The 21,455-nt window shown below is 34.0% G+C and overlaps 1 protein-coding gene across 1 annotated transcript in view; it reads left to right on the forward strand.

Annotated features, from left to right (window-relative positions):
- Nucleotides 1-21,455, forward strand: part of LOC110105220 (DDT domain-containing protein DDR4) — a 29,197-nt gene that overhangs the window by 2,855 nt on the left and 4,887 nt on the right. The window contains exons 6-9 of the mRNA XM_020834620.2: nt 462-568; nt 685-841; nt 5,485-5,577; nt 5,754-5,877. Coding sequence (XP_020690279.1) covers nt 462-568; nt 685-841; nt 5,485-5,577; nt 5,754-5,877 — 481 coding nt within the window. The remainder of the gene's footprint in view (nt 1-461; nt 569-684; nt 842-5,484; nt 5,578-5,753; nt 5,878-21,455) is intronic.

Below are 21,455 nucleotides of genomic sequence, written 5' to 3' on the forward strand. Positions count from 1 at the left end.
TACTAAGCTTAGAAGAATTGTACAAGACAAATTCCCCTAAATTTTCAACCGATAATGTCCTTCGCTGAGATAAAGTTTGGACTCCTTGTTTAAGGTCATATTATTGTTTTTTGATAGAAATATGATGAAACGTAACTTAGAAAACCCGCATTGTTTAGCTAATTTGATTATTATATATGTACACTAGCTTTCCTCAAATTTATACCCACATCCAGCATGAGTAACATTGAATAATATAATCAAAAAGATTGCCAGCAATGCAAAGTGGCAACATGATTCTATATTCAATCCTAGAACTTTTTCATAAAATTTTAGAAGATATGATACATCTTTGTTATGCCATTAGTTCAGGGTATTTTTATTAAATTGCATGAATTATTTTGAATGATTTCTCTGAATATGTTTTTGGATGTTCTTGAGGTTGAATTTTGAACTGATAGTTGTTTGAATTTGCTCTCCAGCAAGAAGACATTAGAAATTATATTGATGATTCTTTGAAACATGGTGCACATCTTTCAATGTTTCGTAAAGATCGTATTGGTGGTGATTCTCATGGAGTTTCATACTGGTAAAATACTTCTTTTATGATGTGCCGAAATCTCAAATCTTTCCATGATTTGTTTGCGAGATTCAATTTCAATGTTCATTACTAAGATTCTTCTATTTTTTCTATTTTCTCTTTAGGTATGAGGATGATGAAATAATAGGTCATCGATTATATCGAGAAATAAGAAAAGTTGAAGCCAAGAAGGGCAAGGGAAAAGCTGTTCCTGCACCTCCTAATACTTCCTACCAATGGGAAATGGTTGCATCTAATTTGGATGAATTTCAAGAAGTTTCAGTGAGTTTAGCTTTTAGTATTATAGCAAACATCGTTTGTTATATTTTTCTTGCCGCTATTCCATTGTTACAAATCTGTAATATGTAATAATTAAGTACCTTATTGGATTTTTTTTATAATGTGTGCTTTATAATTGCTTACACGCGCACTAACTTTTACCATACAATATGCTTTTTTCCTTTTGCCCATGTTCCCGTGTATGCGGTGATTAATGATTGAATGACACTGTTTGCAATGAATATGTATATTAAGTATTTAGCATTTCACCTTCTTTTCCTTATTTATTGGATATTTGCATAGATTTAGGTGAATCTTGCCAAGGATCATTTTTGTGCAAGTATTGATTTCTACATATGATTTAATAGGAGCTTAGTTTTTATTTTATTTTTTCTTGTTAGTGTCTAATTTTACATAGTTGTTGCACAATGTTTAAATATGTATTTTACTTTCTCTGGCATGCCACATACTCAAATTTTACTCTTCTATTTATGAGTTAGAACCTTGCGGGGAGGATTTTCTCTTCACAAATATTGGGGATTTGATATGTATATATATATATTATTTCAATCTTAAATGGTACTTTGAATATGGAATCCATGATTTTAGAAGATAAGATGCGGTTCAGGTTCCACCGGGTGATATCTTTAGGACTCAAGATTTGATGATCATTGTTGTGTAATTCATGCAGAATGGTTGAAGCTTGCTTCAAATTTAAGTTGATTCTTTACACTATATGGGTTAGATCTTGTTGAAATTTCACGGGTAAAATTCATGCTAAAGCTGGCAAAGCAATAGTACTGTTTGTGCAGTGCAAGGTTTATGCATGATCAGTTACAGAATTCTAATTGCATTATAGAACCTTACTTGCATTCTATATCAGTATCAAGTGATAGATTGCCAGCATTTTTGGTGAACAATTTAAATTGTTCTAAAGAGAAATGAATTGCATAAGTCTGCTTTTGACTGAAATACCCAGCTTCAATGAAGAAGAACAAATGAACAATTTGAAGTAGTTTAACTCCAATGAAAGAAGTTCTATGCTTCTCTTGCTAGTGGGTTTCTTTAGGCATTCATAGTTCTGATTAGTTTAAGATTTACTTTTTAATGTAAATGATTTTCTTATTAAAATAAAAGTTATATTTTATAAAACCACACCTTAAATACTTTGGATCAGGCTAATCATGATGAGGATTATATAAGCATAGTTTTCTTATTCTCATTCACTGCTATAGACTTATCGCCTTAATGTTCTCGGTCCAGTTTCTCGTTCAACTTTTGCGCCTCATGCTATTTCAGCCATGCCACCAATGTTTAGACCCTGAAAATTTCCTTGAAGCTGTCTTTTCTAGAATTTAGGTTGTATGCAAACAAGCCTACTTGCACTTGGTCATTTCTTCATGTTAAAGTACGACCCTTATATCCATACCTATTTGCTGCAAGTTGGGGTCCACAATCATTAAGACTTTTTCTCTCTTTCTTTCCTCATATGCTGCTTCCTCATTGATCTGTAGGACCTCTATGACGTGCACAACAATTCATGGGCTATTGTCTGCAGACCATTATAACTACTATGTAATTATTATTACTTGATGTTGCATTATTCCTATTAGAAGCTCTCCTAAGATTATATATACTACACAAATGTTAGAATAAAGTACTCAATCAATTCTCTCTAATTCTTGTTAGTAATGATAAGTATATTATTAAATTGGTGTCATAGAAGCGTTTTAGATGAATTTTGCACACTTTAGGTTCATGTAAGGGAATTTGTTTTGTAACTCTGTGACAATTTGGTGCTTAAGATTATCTGCATTTTGGTCATTCCAACTGAGAGCCTGATCACATTTTATATTTTAATCGATTACTCATACCCATTAACTTGGTTATTGCACTTTTGATGTCTATGTAATCTTCAATATTTGCTACAATAGTTAAGTGCAAGATAATTCCCAATACAGTTGACCTATCTTGACTAATTATCAAGATGATTGCATAGGCTAATCATTTGGACCGTTATAGCATTTACATTTGAAATGCCAAGTTATACTTGGATTGTGCTCATCATTTTGTTATTTGTTTGTCTCACTTGTATGTGTATTGGCTAAACTATTCACTTCTAGATGCTGTGCTACACTTACTGAAACCTTGGACATGTAGAGATGTTTGCTTGTAGAAACTTTTTGGAGTTACTTGGATAGGTCATTATCAACTTATTGTACTTTTAATATTAAGGGAGTTTTATTGATTATTAAACTTTTATTATCTTAGTGTAATTAATAGCATATGTATCTATAATGCCTTTGGAGTATTGATTTAACGATAGAATATTATAGAAACTTAAAATGAATTTTTAATAAAATGATCTAAGTATCCTAATGTGGGCCACCCAATGAACCATTGAGAACCAAAGGTGGAATGAGGATGGTAAAATTAATGTGTGGTTAAACTAGGAAAGATAACTAATTATATTGAAGTGAGCATTGAAGTAGCTAGGCTCTTAAGATGAACTAATAAGGTGCTGGGATATATTTGATGTGAAGGAATATAAATGAAAGAATGGGCACACTGAATAATGTATAGATGTAAGGTTTGAAAGATTATTTGTGCACACAAGGGTTAATAGCACATGCAAGGTTTTATTGGGCTAAATGGAGAAGGGGTGGGGGATGAATAAGGATGTCGTCAATTGTTGAGATTTGATCAAAGGTGAAGGGGGGCAAATATGCATGACGTTAATTGTTGAGGTTTGATCAAATGTGATAATCATGATATTTGGCATGATATATATATATATATATATTTCATTTTATTTTCATTTAAATATCTAGCTCATTTAGCTGTATTAATTGAAAAGTCTTATTTATCAGCTTTCTATGATATTCTTGGACAACAAACACCTCAAAAATATAGCCTCAAAATAGACGAATTGCTATGAAGAATATGAAAGAAAGAACGAGCAGATTGAATAAAGTATAGGTGTAAGGTTTGAAAGATGATAATTGTCCAAAATGTGATAATTTTGATATTTGGCATGATTTCTATATATACTTCATTTTATTTTCATTTAGATATTTGACTCATTTAGTTGTATTAATTGAAAGTTCTTATTTATAAGACTTCTATAATATTCCCGGACAATACACACCACAACAATGTAGCCTCAACATAGACAAATTGCTATGAAGGAATAGAAAAGAACGGGCAGATTGAATAAAGTATAGGTGTAAGGTTTGAAAGATGATTTGTGCATGCAAGGGTTAATAGCACATGTAAGGTTTTATTAGACTGAATGGAGGAGAAGGGGTGGGGATGGGAGTTGAATAAGGATGTCATCAATTGTTGAGATTTGTCCAAATGTGATAATCATGATATTTGGCGTGATTTCTATATTTACCTCAATTCATTTTCATTAAATATCTAGCTGGTTTAGCTGTATTAATTGAAAAATTCTTATTTACAAGCCTCCCATAATAATCTTGGACACCACACCCCACAACACTGTAGCCTCAACATAGTAGAATTGCTTTTTATGTTTGTATGACTTCCCTTTGTTGTCATCTAGAACATGGCACCATTTGGCCCTATATGAATTATGCTTCCTCTTCAGTCTCAAACTCATAACTACCACTGCACAATCGTTCAGCCTTAGTGAGCATGATAGGTTTGTAGTTGCTACTATAATGCCGAGGATCTAAATCTCTCTGAGATTTGTTTAATTAAATTGCTTTCACTACCAACTATAAACATGCTTTAATGTAAAATAAGTTTACAGAATATCACTTCGGTCAGTCTTAGTGAGCATTATTGATTTTTTTGCTGCAGCTATGTTGTTGAGGACCTAAATCCCTCTGATTTTTTGCTTAATTAAATTACTGACACCACAAAGTTTAAACATGCACTATAGTTCAAAATGTGAAGTTTATATAGAATCTCACTTCGTTGGTTCATATGTGCATCTGTAACTTATTTTGTGTTGTAAGAGCTTACAAATATTAAGTTACCTCCTCAACAATACATATTATATCTAGATTTACATTTTATTTAAAGATATAACCAATATTATATTATCTCTTTCTTTTATACTGATACATTATTTCACTTGATTAAATTAAACCCTCAAGATCCTTTTCATTGTTTTTAGAGTTTACAGATATTATATTTGACATCTATACCATGATGTCTTATAGTTTTTGTGTAGGTTTAATTGCATTTATAAAATGTGTATGTTACATTACTGATATCAACTTTATTGTAAACGGATGGAGGTATTAATGCTCTATTCATTATCTGCAGTCAGAGTGGCTAATACTTCTGATCTGGTAAAACAGAGACCTATTACATTGTTCTTTATATTCTTATATACTTTGGGTGCTGGAGCTATTCAGTATAGATAACACGTTAATTATACTTGCTCACTAATTGATTTTATATTTACATCATTAAGTCAAGCTCATCCATCTCTTTAAATTTTGTATGTTTTGGTTTGACAGTGCATAAATTAACATTGATTTGCAATTTCCCTCTTGGCATGATCTAGGTCGATATATAAAATTTTGGTTTTGATGTTCTTGACTCCTTTATACTCCTCCAGCATGTTTTTTTCCCAACCGATACTTATAAAGCTTCTGTCTTCTGTTTTCTAGGACAAACTTCTTGAAAGCAAGAATAGGACGGAAGTTTCACTGGCAAAGAAGTTAAAAATTGATATTTTGCCAGAGGTTGACAAAATCCAGAAGGTAGTTTAAAAAATAAAAATTATATATATATATATATATATATATACATATGGGATGGTGTACTTCTTACAAAGTGAATGAGCCTTTCATGTCCTTTGCTAGTTATCGTACATGCATTTGATTTAATCCGATATATAGGTCAATGAAAAAAGCTGTTATATTGGTTAATTGTGCAGAGGAAAGATCGATTGTTGAAGAAGCAACACAGGCAAGCTCTCCTTCTTGATAGCTTTGTGATTTCTGATGGGATTTCTTCTGGAAGGTCTCTCCGGGACAGAAAACCTGTCACTTATACATTTGGTATGACAATTTTATTGCTCCATAATTTACATTAATTACTACTTTATCTTGATAATGATGATTGACTAACTATTAGGAGCTTCTTTAATTTAAAAAATCTGAACTATCTTTCAACTCATGTGAGAGTACACGCACATTCCACACATCGACATGGAAACGCACATGACACTGTGCACTCGTGCGTGCGAGCACCATGCAATATTTATGGTTTGCAATAAAATTTTAAGGGAAGTTTACTTCAGAGTTGAGATTTTATTAGAAAACTTAAAGGAGAAATTAATTGTAAGCGGCTAGTGTTTGTTCTGTTAATAAACTAGGATATTTTATGAATTTGGGTAGTTGTACTTAGGAGTGAGCTTTGCATTTCATCTTTAAGTCAACCGTAGCATTTAAGCTTTGGTTTTAAGAAATCCAAAAATGCATAACCATGATTTTAAAATTATGGCAGGTATGCACATATTGGAAAGATCTAGCATGTGTGAATAGGTTCTATCATACCTTAGCTACGGAAAAAAATAAATATCATAAACACATCGTACAAAACACCTTTTTGTTTTGTTTTTTTCAGCATTCATTGTCGTTGCCTTCTGTTTTTGGTTTCTTTGTGCGATAAGGGTTGGGGATGGGGCAGTAAGTTAGCTTTTTCCTAGTTTATCTTCGTAAGTTGACATGGCATGCCTAATCACAGTATACAGAAAATCAGGGATATGCTAAAATGCATGCTATAGATTCGGCAATTATGTCTATAATGTTTAGTAAATACCATGTTATTCTGAGTTTTGTTCATTAGCTTTAAATAGTAACAACAAAAATGGCAAAAGAAGGGTCTTCTAAGGGATTGCTTCAAGTTAGTTTTTCAAATTAACAAAATTTCCTTATGTGCAGAAGAAAGTTAGGCCTTATTACCATACTTCAACAACTTATGTATGGTAAGTTGCAGGTTAGGCTGTGAGATAGCAAATGAAGCGATATTTGCAAACTGTTTAAGTGTTGTTGTGGTTGACTCTTACATGCTAAACAAATTATTTTTTTAGGGAGAGCTCATAAATAATTTCAGAACTCCATTGTGTTCATTTCACTGGTTTATGAAGATCTAGCTAGGCTCTAGGATTGAATAAAAATTTTGTTATATCCAAGTAAATTTTCTGCCTTGGGCAAGTTTTTAACACTTTTGAGACTTTAGAGATCCATGAAGAAGTACATTAGTTTCAGTCTTTCAGATACTTTAGATCATTGTAAAGCTTGTAGTCTATTTTGTACTGTTTGTTGTGATAATAGTTATGCATTTATAAATGAACAAAAGGACTATATAAAAAAAATTTAGTAAGGGCTGCTTGCTTGGAGAAATAGGCCCTTGTGTTTAGATTCATTCATGGTTTGATGAAAGATTTATTAATAATGTTTTCTTTTAATTACGTTGTTTTTTGTTAGGGATTCAAACACTTGACCTCTTCTTAGACAGTATTGGAGAATATCACGTGGTCACTTGAATGGTGGTTGTTTTGCTGTAATCACATCACTAGTACTTTCAAATTGCAGGCTTACATTATTTTGAATTTTGTGATCAGTGTAATGTGTGCAGGCCTTTTTACGTGATTGCTCTAAAAATGACATTTATAAATGAATAGAGGGAATATAGAAAACTGTAGTAAGGGCTGCATGCTAGGAAAGATAGGTCATTGAGTTTTGATTTGTTGATGAAAGATTTACTAATATTATTTCCATGTTATAGTATTCTTTTATTTGAGATCAAATCTTGACTTCTTACTAGAAGGTAAGGGAAAATACACTCGGTCTCTTGACGGGTGTTTTTTTCTTTTTCACTTTAATGTTTAATCTCCTTTCTAGATCTTTCAAAATACATGTGTACAAGTCATACTTGTCAATGGCTAATGGCGCACCACAACGCAAAGTTTCCCGTGAAGCACACAGCGCGACTTGTCAATGCCATGGTGCATAGCACACAGCACGACTTGCGCTTTGATATTTTATTAATTTGATGTTTAATTAATTATGATATTAATATATAAACTTAAAAAATTTAATTATAATTTATAATTTGAAATTTATAACATGTTAACAAAATAGCCGTATCATTTGCATCTTGCGTCGTGCGCCATTGCACCATGTATGGCACAAATAGCACACGCTATTTTGATTCGCCTTGCCGCGCCAAACAAATAGTGCCGTATGTGTGCCGTGCGTCGCCGTGCACCATGACACACACCATTTTGCATCATTGACATGTATGGTTCAAGTTCTTTCATATAGTTTTTGGTAATGCCTCAATTCAAAATTTTAGTTGAAACCTTATCTATCATTAAATCATCTCCTTGAGATTCATCATTAACATTAACTCCTTTCCATGTGAGATTTTTTTTTTAAAAAATTGGCATTAAGGCTAGGGGAGCAATAACTATTTAGGTTGGTTCTTTGTGGGAGGAATCCTCCTGGTTTTTACCTCGTTAAAGATTGCTTTGTACTCGTATAAGTGTATCTCCGTGAAGTTTTTCATTTATTGGCCAATTAGACTTCCTTTTGGCTGGTTCTCTTACAAAGTCATTCCAAGTACTGAATAAGAATGTATTTATGTAGAATTGGAAAGGTGTTAACAGAATAAAAGTATAGATTATATTATATAAGTTATATTTGATCCTTTTTAAATGAAATTTAAGTCATTGAGATGGTGCGGTGACTGAAAGATTTATATGTGTATATAATAGTTAAAAATTATTCATATTTTCTTTTTTGCTCTCCTGAATTGGCCTATACCCATTTTGCTATCCTTCTAGATCATTTGGTGATGGTGAGCTTAGCTTGTTATTTTTTCTTGCATTTCTCCCTATCAGTGCAATGAAGAAAATCCTCAAGCCTTGACATCAAATTGAAAGTTGGTCTAAAAGTAGGGAGGCTTGATTTCCTTTGACCTTCTTGTATTAATTTCCATTGATGGTCTTACTTGTAGTCTCTCTTAGATCTCGTTGAATGATTACTCCTTCCCTATCTCCTAATCAAGGATAAGTTATGTTATGCCTAGAACAAGAAGATTTCCATGCTTGCAGTCTCTCTTAGATCTCGTTGAATGATTACTCCTTTCCTATCTCCTAATGAAGGATAAGTTATGTTATGTCAAGAACGAGAAGATTTCTATGTAATTTAGTGATGAAGTTGTGCCAACGCCTCCTTATTTGTGTTCCCAATTCTTTCATTTAGGAACAACACTTTGCTAATTTTTTTAGTCCAAAATATTGGAGAATTTGCTTTCAAATAATATATTGTCTTCCTTAGGCTAATTCTCTATTTATCAGAATTCTTTGTACTCATTCCAAACTGATGCTTTAGAGCATGGAATTGAACCAGTCACCAAACTCACTTTACAAAGCTGATTTGGCATTGAAACCGAAGGGCCATTAGGGGGGGGGGGGCAATGAACCCAATTAATTTCAAATTATGATCTGAATAAGTAGTAGCTTAGCATTAATGAACTGAATTTAGAAGAGGATATATCAGCTCACTAAAATTACAAGGCAAATAATTTTGCCCTCCCCCCCTTGCCTACATCAGATTCTTCCACGATTGAAAGTACTCATCTCCTGATGAGGATGTTTTAGTTTTTTTCGACAAGGCGAAGGAGGCTCTTCTAATTCTCGAATCTTGGTCTCATATTTCTTTAGAATGATCTCTCGTTCTTGCTTGAATTGTTCTTGCAGAAGTTTCTTTTCTTCATATATTGCTCCGTACACACATGCATCTTCATTTGAAGCTTATATAATTCATTTTGTAGTGGATATGTTAAACTTCCTTCCGACGAAATCCATCTGTGCATTGGAATTGTGATTTCAAGATCTTCTGGCTGATGTTCATCCACAATTGGTTCAATATTTGTCTTTTTCTATTTTTCTAAATACTTAAAAAGACAAACAACTTAGGAAAATCCTAACCTAGGCTCTCATACCAAATTTGATGTAAGAAAAAATTAGGAAGACCCTAATTTTGCAAGCATACTAAAAGATTTCCTAGAAAAATAAGAAATACACATTAAACAGCCAAACCACCTCCAACCAAACCAATCAGGTAAGGAGAAATGGAAGGCCAGCAATCAATCCAGAAGCAGCACCCGAAGAGCCACATAGGAAACTGGAAAAGGCAGCCAAGGGGGAAGGAACGGACGGCCAGGGGAACCGGGACGGGCAGCCAGTCAAGGAAAACCGAAGGGCCACAAGGAAGGGGAAAGAGCAAAGACACTCCACATAATGAGCTAAAAGGAGGAGAACTACCCATCATAATGAGCTGAGAAACAACTGCTCAAACATTAATGAGCTGACACAGTAGCTCAAAAACTGATGTAGGCACGGGGGGAGGGGGGGGGGGGGTTCAAGTCAAACCCAAAAAAAAATTGGTTTTGACTTCCCTTGAGCTTACTAGCTCAATAAATTTTGAACTGGAATTTAGCTCATTATGATCTGGTTTTTAGTTTATTTATTGAACTAAAGGTTAGCTCATTATTAACTAGGTTTTTGTTCATTTATTATCTTATTTATGTAGTTTTTATTTATAGTTTTATCTCTTAAATTTTGAGTTTGTCCCTTGGGATTCCAAAATGGCTTTTGGATTTCCGTGCCTTGGCTCCTTGGTGTCCACGGTTGGCTGTTTTCCGTGCTTGGCTCCTTGGCTTCCTCGGTTGGTTGCTGGGTGGCCTTTCCCGTGCTTCGGTGCCTCGGTTCCGTGCGGGATTCTTGGGTTCCGTAGCTGCCTCTTCGGGTCCTTGGCTGGGCTGTTTCCCGTGAGGTTGGGGGGGCTTTTCCGTGGTTTGTGATGCTTGGATTCTGATCCTAGACCCTTGCGGGTCTACAGGAGGCGAAGGGGGGGGTCATCCGGTCCGGGTAAGCCTTTTGTTCTTCCTCTCATTCTTTTTGTTTTGTGTTAACTTTGATTTGGTGGAGAAATTTCATCCTTGAAGGAAAATTAGGGCAAACCCTAATTTGTGAAACCTAAGGCGTATCAGATTCCTGTGGGAATTCAATAGATTGGCTGTTTCTATTCCCTTCTCATTCCTATATATATGAGATGTTTTGGAATGTTTTAAAAAAGGATATATGAGAATTTTTGAAAAGAAATCCTTGTGATTTTCTTTGAAGAGCTTGCGAGCTTGTTCCATTCTCCTTCTCATCTCCTCTAGGAAAGACTTGCGAGTACTTTCCACCCTTCGTCTCGGCTTCTAATCTCTTTCATCTCTCCACAAGTATCCACTCCATTGTATCATTCGTCTCTTGGAAAGCAAGTTTAGGTTTTTAATTTGTGTTTGTGTCGTTTGTAAGAGTTGTAAGGTGTCTTGCTTGAGTCGATTGAGTCAAAAGTTTGTAAGTGTCTTTTTTATATGAAATGTAAGAGTTTGTTCTTCTCTTTACTTAGTGTCTCTTGTTTGTCTTGTCTTTTTGGGGTGATCAAGGATCTCTTGTGGTCGGCTCTCTCCCGGGGGGGGGGGATTTTTGCTCGCATAAAAAACACAGCAAAAAACCGAGTAGCCAAGCCCAACCCGAGAAGCAACCAGCACCCCAAGAACCAAGGAACCCAAATAACTAGCTCACCCAAAGTTTGCCAAGCCCAAGCACCACCCACTCATGATCATTGGATGCTTTTTATCATAGGGTAGCATAAAAAAATAAAAAAATTGTAGCATTCAAATTACAATAAAAAAAAAAAAAACTAAAATAAATTGAAATTTGCATGCATCATCCTTGCTCAAGCAATTGGACCTCAATGATTAATAGAAAAGCTTATTGAATGGTGGAGTATCCCTATATTTATCTTTTCTTGCTAATTTGGATTTGTTTTTCTCCTAAGAAAAAAAAGGAAAACTGGCATCCTTCATACTGGAATTAACTTTATCCACGTAAGTACTCCTTTTTGTGTAACTTTTTTGGGTACTTTGACTAAAGGATAATGATCACATATATTTAGATTGTAGTTAAATTTATTCCATTTGATCACTAACTCTTTAAAAGAGAAGACCTATTTTGCAAGAAAGTTGATGGAATCGCTAGAACTAGGCTTCATGTTAGCAATTTTGGAATTTAGTTCTCATCATCCGGACCATATCTATCAAGATGATGCTTTTTTTTAGTAGAAAAAAGGAGAAAATGATCTTTCTGGTGAAAGGTAATTGGATTTTAGATGGTTGATCCCGAATGCTTATTCTAGCACTCGAAAAATTCTAATGCTTTAAGATAAGCCATTTCTTTTTTTAACTTTGCCGCTGGGTTGTAGCTTATTGAGGAAGCTTTTTTTTTTTTTTTTAATGTTGAATCCTCTTCTTGTCTTGCATTTTTTTTTATATAACTTTGAATCTACCTCAGTTGCTCTTAAGTTTGGTTTCATTGTGGAGTAATACTAGCAATTTTACATTCTCAAATTGCTTCTTCTATGCTCTATTTTTTCATTCATTTGTTGGTTAAATCATTGTTTGATGATATTCACTTCTAAGATCAATCGATTAATTGATCCATGTATCTTATTTGCCAAGTCATTAAGTCAACAGATTGAGAATTGGTATAGAATTGTGATTTTATTAAGATCTTGACTATTTATAAATATTCTTTTTGTTTTATCCATCTAGGGGTAAGAAGAGCATATATGGCACTCAGGCTAAATTTTTATTTGAATTAACCCCTTTTTAGATAAATCCTTAATTTGTGTAGTTCAACTCCATTAGATTCATTTGGTTATGATGAGATTATATAACATTGCACTTGACACCAAATCAATTTGATGTTGAATGTCATGTGTTTGTGATTATTCACTAGGAAGCTCATTGGGTTTGTCATCTATAAATTTATCTCTCGAAAGTATGGGTGCACCTTCTGATATACTTACTCTCTTTCTGCCTATCATTTGTAATAAAGTGTAAGCACATCGATCCTTTCTCCAAGTCTTGGTGTTGCGAGACAAATTTGTGTAACTAATTAATCTAAAAGCCAATGCTGTTAGAGAAGACAACTAAAGTGTTTAACCAACGGTATAATCTCTCCAAATCCATGGGTGCGTTGTAGTGCCTTTGACTTAGATATCCACAGTAGTTAAATGCAATTCTACAACTCAATCATCCATTGTGAAACCCAAGAGGCTTAATAACTATTATCATGTCCTCCTGCAGTCCTCTATCATTCTCTCTTCCGCTCTTCATGAATGCTTGATTATGCTATCATATGGATTCAAGTTCGTGACTTGTGGTTTTATACAAAACTAATGTAGAACCTCTTAGCGCAACCAGCTGATACAAAAACTCAGATTGATAGGAAATGCCGAATTAAGACTTTAGAATCAATGGTTCGATCACTTTAGATCAAAGGGTGTGTCACAATGTCTCTAACTCAACCATCCACCATTGTTGATGACTTAATCATCCATCCTTGATCGCTTGAGACATGATAAATTGCTATCCTATCCTCTTAATAGTCCTCGATCAATTTTAAGTTGTTTTAATATTTGGGTGAGAACGTATAACTCAATGATGCTGCATATGAGTTATTAGTGTATGTAGTAGATGGTTATTACCAATGGGTTGGATTTAGGGCATTAATATGCATCATCATTATCCGTTTCCCAACTTTTTGGTACTGGCTTTGTGAATCCTTATTTTCTTTAGTTCTCATTAAGTGTTGCTTGAGTTATTGAGCCCATTATTCACAATTCATTTTGAGTAACTTTTATCCATGTTATTATTAACTCTAACTCTTTTTCTACCTGATTGTCCGACATTAATTTTATCCACAATTATAATGAGTGTATTTTTCTCCATCATTATAGATGTTTAAGTTTCCTAATTCTTTTTTCAACTATGTTATCTTCAATAGATATCACTCTAACCATATCCAATTAGAATGATTCATTAATTTATCATTCATAATTATATCATGCATCCTTTTTAACAATCTCATTCTCACTGCACTTTATCATTTACCTTTCTAACACTTATATCTATTCAACATTATTGACATAATTCTAATTTAATAAAAGCCACTTTCAAAATTGCATGATATCTTCCTCCATAGTATTCATGAGTCTCCTCTTCATTTATACACCTAGTCTTAACTCTAGATATTTTATTCTCATTTATATTTTTATTCTTCTTTATAATAGATCTAACATGTTTAGACCTATCATAACTATGTATCAATTTATATTATAATAAAAATGCTGATAATTGTTAATATAACACCCATTGAAATTACATATGTTTTTTTTTAATTTAATTTTTTATTGCCAAGCATGGTAGTTACCCTTCTCAGTAAAAGAAGAAACAAACTATATATATATATAGAATAAGCAGGCATCCGAAATCCAAATAGAAAATAGAATGAAAGAGTGCAAGGCTATATTGAAAGTAGGTTTACAAGTCCTTAGGATTATTAGGCAGAGTCAAATCCACCATCATCTTGATTTTATCAGCCTAATTGCTCTGAGAAGTAGATACCCAAAGATATGCCAAACTAATGTTTTGTACCAAAATACGTTGTATTTATCTTCTTGTTTTTTGAACCAAACTATGTTTCTCTCCTTAGATTTACCAAATAGAGGTGAAGGTATTCCAAACACCTTTGTAACCATCTTATATGTGCTTGCTCATCCAAATAACAAAACTAGTTTGGATCATATCAAGCTGAGTATTTACTTCATAGATGTTTAGAAGTTTTCTCCAAGTATTTCTAAGCAGTTGAAGAATAGATGAAAGCCATTTTTGGGTAAACTTTGCATATGCTTTGCATCCTTGAAGAGTGAACCAACAATTTATTAAGATACATGTTTCTTGGAATTTACCTCAAATAGGTAAGCCAACCTAGAATAATGGATTTCATTAGGGCCTAGGTTTAAAAAGGCGAAATCGGGAATCAAGGTTTATTAGTAAAACTGAAGTTAGAGAGGCTTTCAAGAAAATGAAGTGTGAAAAAGCTACTGGACCTAATGATATTCCAATAATGGTGTGGAAATGCTTAAGAGATGAAGGAATTTTCTGGCTTACTAAAATTTTTTAATATTATTTTGAAGATTAAAAAGATTCCAGATGAGTAGAAAATGAGTGTATTGATTTCCTTTTTTAAGAATAAATATGATGCACAAGATTGTGTGAATTATAGAGGAATTAAGTTAATCTGGCTTACTTTAAAACTATGGAGAGAGTTATGGAGCATATGTTTCGACGTGATACTAATGTTTCTCAAAATCAATTTGGATTTATGCTAGGTAGGTTTACTATGGAAGCTATACATTTATTAAGAAGTTTGATGGAGAAGTATTGAGAAAATAAGGATGATCTATATATGTTAGTTATTGATTTAGAGAAAACATATGATAAAGTTCCAAGAGAAGTGCTATGAAGAGTTTTAGAAAAGAAAGGGGTTAATAATGTTTATATTCAATTCATTAAGGATATGTATGCAGAAGTTATTACTTGTGTTCAAACACATGGTGGTTTGACCAAGTCTTATTTTAGTTGGATCACATCAAGGATCAGCCTTAAGCCCATATCTTTTTGCTTTAGCCATGAATGTTCTCAGTAGACATTTGCAAGAAGTTGTACCGTAGTGTATGTTTTTTGATGGTGATATTCTTCTTGTTGATAAGACTATAGAGCCAGTTGAAGGTAAATTTGAATTATGGAGATCAATTTTAGAGTCGAAATGTTTTCATTTGAGTATATCTAAAATCGAATATATAGAGTGTAATTTTAGTAGTATTAGATCTAGTGGGGGATTGTGACTTTGGGCGATCAAGTCATTAATAAGAGTACACATTTTAGATATCTTGGGTCTATTGTTTAGAGTGATGGTGAAATAGATCGGGATATTATTAGTAGAATTTAAATTGGATGGTTTAAGTGGAGGAATGCATGGGGCTTGTTGTGTGATAGAAAAGCCCCCCCTCGAACTTAAGGGAAAATTCTGTAAGATGGTGGTGAGACGTACAATGTTTTATGGTGTAGAATGTTGGCCTTTAAAAGAGAAGTATAATCTTCAGTTAATTGTTGCAAAGGTGAGGATACTCGTGTGGATGAGTGGCTTTACTCTTAGAGATGGGATATGAAACGAGCATATATGTGGAAAGGTTGGAGTAGCTCCAGTGGAAGATAAGATTAGAGATAGTCGCCTTAGATGGTTGGTCATATAAAACAGAGGCCTTTTGGTGACCTGGTTAGTAGAGTAGATGTATTAGGCTTATGTTAAGAAAGGTAGAGGTAGATCTAAAAAGACTGTTAGAAAATATTAGGAATGACCTTTCTTCATTAGATTTAAATGAAAGTTTGATTCTTAGCAGGACACAATGGAGAAAAAGGATTCATGTAGCTGTGATGAGTACGATCGTGTCTATTTATTTTCATGTATTTTATTTGTTATTTGTATTTTTTCATTTATACCCTCACTTGAGGGCTTTGTTTTATGTTTGCCCTAGGGGCAATTGTGTCTTTTATTTTCCTTCATGCATTTGGCTATTTAAGCCCTCCTCTTCCTCTTGGAAGGGGATGATGATAATTGATAATGAAAAGTTTTATGTTCTTGTTGATCTCTTAGTGAGTTCACGTGATCTCTTAGTGAGTTCATGAGAGGAGAAGCCCGTGGAGGGTAATTCGCAATACCCGTCAATCTTTGGAAGAGTTCGAGGTTCGTGGTTCTTACGTTCTCTGTGTGAGTTTGTTAGTTATCTATATCTTTCTCGTATATTCTTGTTCATCTCCTTTCTCCCCTCTTCATCCACCCAAGTATTTCCCCTAGCTCCACCTCCTCAACCCACGGCCGACACTCCACCCGACCCCTCATACCGCCGGCCCAAGCTCTAGCCGCCGGCCACCATCCACCTCCTTCTCCCCATTGAAATCCTTGCCTAATTTGGGTAATTTAATCTTTGGACAGATTTTCGAAATTCAAATCCAACGAATTTGAATTTGAAATATTTCCTAATTTGTCATTCCATTTTTGGAAAGTTCTTAAATCAATTCTTTTGAATTTCAAATTCAAATGGATTTGTTTAATTACTTTCTTAATTCTAAATTTACAGTTAGGCAAGCATGACACCTCATCCCCACATTCCCTCTTGCCCATTAATGCCGCCGGCCCCTTCATTGGAGTTCCCATTAATTGCCCAATTAATCCCCCTCCCTATTTTGAAATTCAAACCTTAATTTCAAGATAATTCCCTCCATTCTCACTTAAAAACTGAAATTCCTTTCAGTTTTCCCAAGCCCTACCCCCTCATAAATGCCGCCGGCCCCCCTCTTGGCTCTCTCCATTGAATGAGCATTAATCCTCCTCTTTATTTGGATCTTAAGATTCAAATACCTATTCAAATTAATCTGAAATAAATTCAGGTTTCCGTTTGGAAGGTTTCTCCCTAATATCACTCTTCCCTAGTCCGTGATCTACTGAGAAATTTTCTGCCTTCACCCAGCAGCTGGCCCACAGTCCATAGATTCCTGTTTTGCTGTCCAGGAATATCCCGCCAGCCACCTGTTCCTTCAGAACTGAGAAATCAGCAATTTCATCCCGCTGATCTGCTGATTGAATAGTCCCCATTTCAGCCCAGAGGTTTCCAGCAAGTTTCCTTTGCTGTCCAACAATTTGGGAGCTCCCGTTTGATGTCCAGGAGTGCCCAAATCAACATGAAAACTGTCCAAGAATACCTCCTTGCTGCTGTCCAGTTGCTGTCCAGAATTTTGGAGCCCAGAAAACTGCTATCCAGCATCCTTGAGAACCAAAATTGCTGTCCGGAATCTGCTCCAGGCCACCTACTTCCGATCCAACCAACAAAGCACCACCGGAACGTTGTATAACTTCATTCCTTGGGTGAAGCTCTTCTCCTAACGCTCTTATCTTCCTAGTTTACTTTTCGTTTATGGTTATTAATGGATTCATGAAGATCATATCAATTATTCGCCGCTAGAACCTAGTAATAGGAAGAGTTGTGTGAGGGATCTTTCATAGACTAATCTTATTGTTAGTATTGGAATTTATTGTTGGAACGATCCATGTATGCAATGTCAGATTAAGTTGGCTATCTTTTGAACTTAACTTTTATTCATGTGATTTAACCTAAGCTAAGTGCCATTTAATATTTATCTTATCGTTCAATTCCGCATAAGATCTGCTTATTATCACCTCTAAATCTAAGCGTGCAAATTTTTCTTAAGCAAATCATTTTTCATGAGATTGTTTCACATCAAGCTGACCCCACGTAATGGGATAAATGCTTGATGTTATTGTTGTTGTTGTTGTAGAATTATTCTATTTATGAAAAGCATACACTAAGACACTTCGTTTTGAATATCCTTTGTAAAACTAATATAGAGATATTGATTTAATGTCAATCCTTAATGTTGTACTAGTATATTAAGAACATTTTTTTACGCACTATTTCTAATACTAACAAGTGCTCCATCATATATTAGATTTACACTGGAGTGAATATTTTGATCGAGAGCTCTCACTCTTCTTTTTTCCTTTTATTTTTAATAGATTGGGGTTGTGAAGCTTAAAAGTAAGAGTGAAAGGGTACCATTCAAATGTTTGTGACTGTTGACTTTTGAAAAATGCTTTGATTTGGATGAATAAAGTGACTATCTGTTGCCTTTTTTTTAGTTTAGAAAAATGTTCTTTTCTTGGAGGCATTGCTCCATAGCCAATACCCTTAAGCAAATTGATTCTCATCTCTAGTTGTACCAACAGAAAAGAACTTCCATTTCAAAGAAGAGGGAGATTTTAATTGACTTAAATATATTTAAACAGCAATCATCTTCATGTGCACTATATCAATCATCATGGTCTTGATTATGTCTTCTCAAGATAAATAAAATCTTATGAAGGTCATTCCTTTATTATTATTATTTTTTTATTTTTTCATTTTATTACAAAGATTAAATAGTTAATTATCTTAACATGAAGCCAGTTTAATTTTAAAATTATTGTAATTTTTTAAGTCCATGTTTTGTTACTCTCTTTTGCTTTATTGTATGACTTATATGCTTCATTTTCTATAATTAACAGTCTTTATCAATTTCTTTTTTCTTATATACTGGTGCATGTTCGTTTTAGATTGTTAAAAGTCATGGTTTATATTTTTCTCACTACTCTCTTGGCAAAAGCTTTAGCTTTCTTATAATCATTATAAACCACATTAATATTTAACTTTTTTCACTCTAAAAATATATTTATTTTCCTTAATCATCTTTTGTATCTTCTAACTCCACGAGTAAGTCTTCTTATTAATGTAAGATTTATTTCTATATTCTCCTAATCTACTAGGATAATCATAATAATGCTTGAAATTTATAATTATCAATATATTCACGATAATATCTATGCATTACCAAGATAAATATTATAATTGTTGAGTGATATACTGCGCTTGAATGAATGATTAAAATCTTGAATAAATTGTATTGCAAATGACAACATTCTTACTAAGGAATGCATGCTCATATAATGTTTTAATGTTTGAACCGGACATCAAGTGCAAGAAAATAAAGTTTTAAAGTTCAAAGATTTACTAGTTTCAACTGGGAATTAAATTGTGGTGATGTAAAAAGTTTACGGCATATAATATTTACCTCAATTATGTGATATAAATATTAATGTTATCAGATCTTTATGAAATGTAAAGATTACGGCATATAATATTTACCTCAATTATGTGATATAAATATTAATGTTATCAGATCTTTATGAAATGTAAAAACCTATGCATTTTGCTATATTTATATGCCTTCTCTCCAATACCTACTAACTAATGTAAGCCTAAAATAAATAATTATAAAAAATTGGTAAACTTATTAATACATTAAAAATAATTTATGATATAAACAATAAAAAATAAAGAGTTTAAACCTAGTTCACACGAGGCTTTCTCCTCACTTCCACTTTCTGTTTGTATCATCTTTAAGCCCTCTTTTCTCTCCCTAGATTCATCCCTCCATCCCGCTTCTTTTCCTCTCAATTTATTCTCTTCACACGGGAAAGCATAAAGCTAATAATCAGAACTGCCTTTTTTTTTCCAAGAATGGAAAATCCAAGAAAAATATGATGTGCAATGAGTCACCATTATCTATATCTTTGTAATCTACCTCCAACAAATCCAATACCTTAAATTCATCCTTTGCAGGAATGATTCTGGGTTTTCATACCTTATATTATTCTTATTTTTAACTGCTATGATAATGGCATGATTACGAAGTGTGAGCTCCAGTTATTATGATTGTTAGGCTAAACCCCTAATTGTGGAGCTTGCCTTCATGGTGGTAGAGGTTGAATTGAAGATCTTGATTGTTCCATAGTTACATGTGAGATGTTAGGAAACACAAATATGAACCCATGCTTTGCGTTAATGCTCTATTATGTTTAACCAAAGAAACATACCCAATCATATCATATTGAGAGATGCAATTATTTTTGGAAGGTTAGGAGGTTTTAAGTGATTATTTCTCAATTCGATTTCGGATTGCTTGGAACCAATTAAGGTATTAGTTTATGTTTCAATCAATTTGATTGGCCAATTTAGTTTGGTTTCTAACATCTTGCCTGCATCCTTATGTAGTAGTGTCACTTTTTCCAAGTTGCAATGCTCTTGTTCAAATTCCCTCTTATATGCCTACTTGGTAAATTTCACAGAAGTATACTAAACAGCTTTGAGGGTCTCTATTTGGTTGGATTACTTTAGGATGTAAAGTATTCAAAATGTAGGAGTTTTACAAATTTTGGTGTTTGGTTGGAATACAAAATGATGCAAAGTATATTAAATTTAATTTAAAATGAAGTAGTTTTTTTTAGTGTAAACCAAACTCTTCCGATTTTGAGTGAAAATCATTTACACCACAAGTTTGCCTGATTCAAATTCCCTCTTATATGCCTACTTGGTAAATTTCACAGAAGTATACTAAACAGCTTTGAGGGTCTCTATTTGGTTGGATTACTTTAGGATGTAAAGTATTCAAAATGTAGGAGTTTTACAAATTTTGGTGTTTGGTTGGAATACAAAATGATGCAAAGTATATTAAATTTAATTTAAAATGAAGTAGTTTTTTTTAGTGTAAACCAAACTCTTCCGATTTTGAGTGAAAATCATTTACACCACAAGTTTGCCTGATCACCGCCCGCCGCTGGCCGCAACTGACAGCCTCCGCATTCGGCTGCTCATTGTCGTTGACCGCAGTCTTCGGCCACCGCCGCTACCCACCATCGGCTGCCATCGCTCGTCGGTCGCCACCCCCACCCCCCGGTGTCGGCCATTGCTACCGCCGTCGGCCGTCACTATTTAAGACTTTTGTTGACCTCTGTGTAAAACACAAAAGAAACAAGCAGAAAATCAAACCTCGTATCCATGTCACTCAGCCAAATCCCACGAATCTGGCTGAAATGGCGCATACCTCAGACTGTCGAATCCGCGATATCTGCCTGAAATCTCGCCGAAAAGTACTGTACATGCAGCACCGTTTACGTCGATTCCCGAAAATCCTTCGCAGGCCTCGATCCTTGCCTTCTTCGCGTCTATAAAACGAAGAGGGAGAGACTTCCATCGGCTGCTCTTCGACTCTCAAC

Source organism: Dendrobium catenatum, unplaced genomic scaffold (genome assembly GCF_001605985.2).
Source record: "Dendrobium catenatum unplaced genomic scaffold, ASM160598v2 fragScaff_scaffold_689, whole genome shotgun sequence".
Lineage (NCBI taxonomy): Eukaryota > Viridiplantae > Streptophyta > Magnoliopsida > Asparagales > Orchidaceae > Dendrobium > Dendrobium catenatum.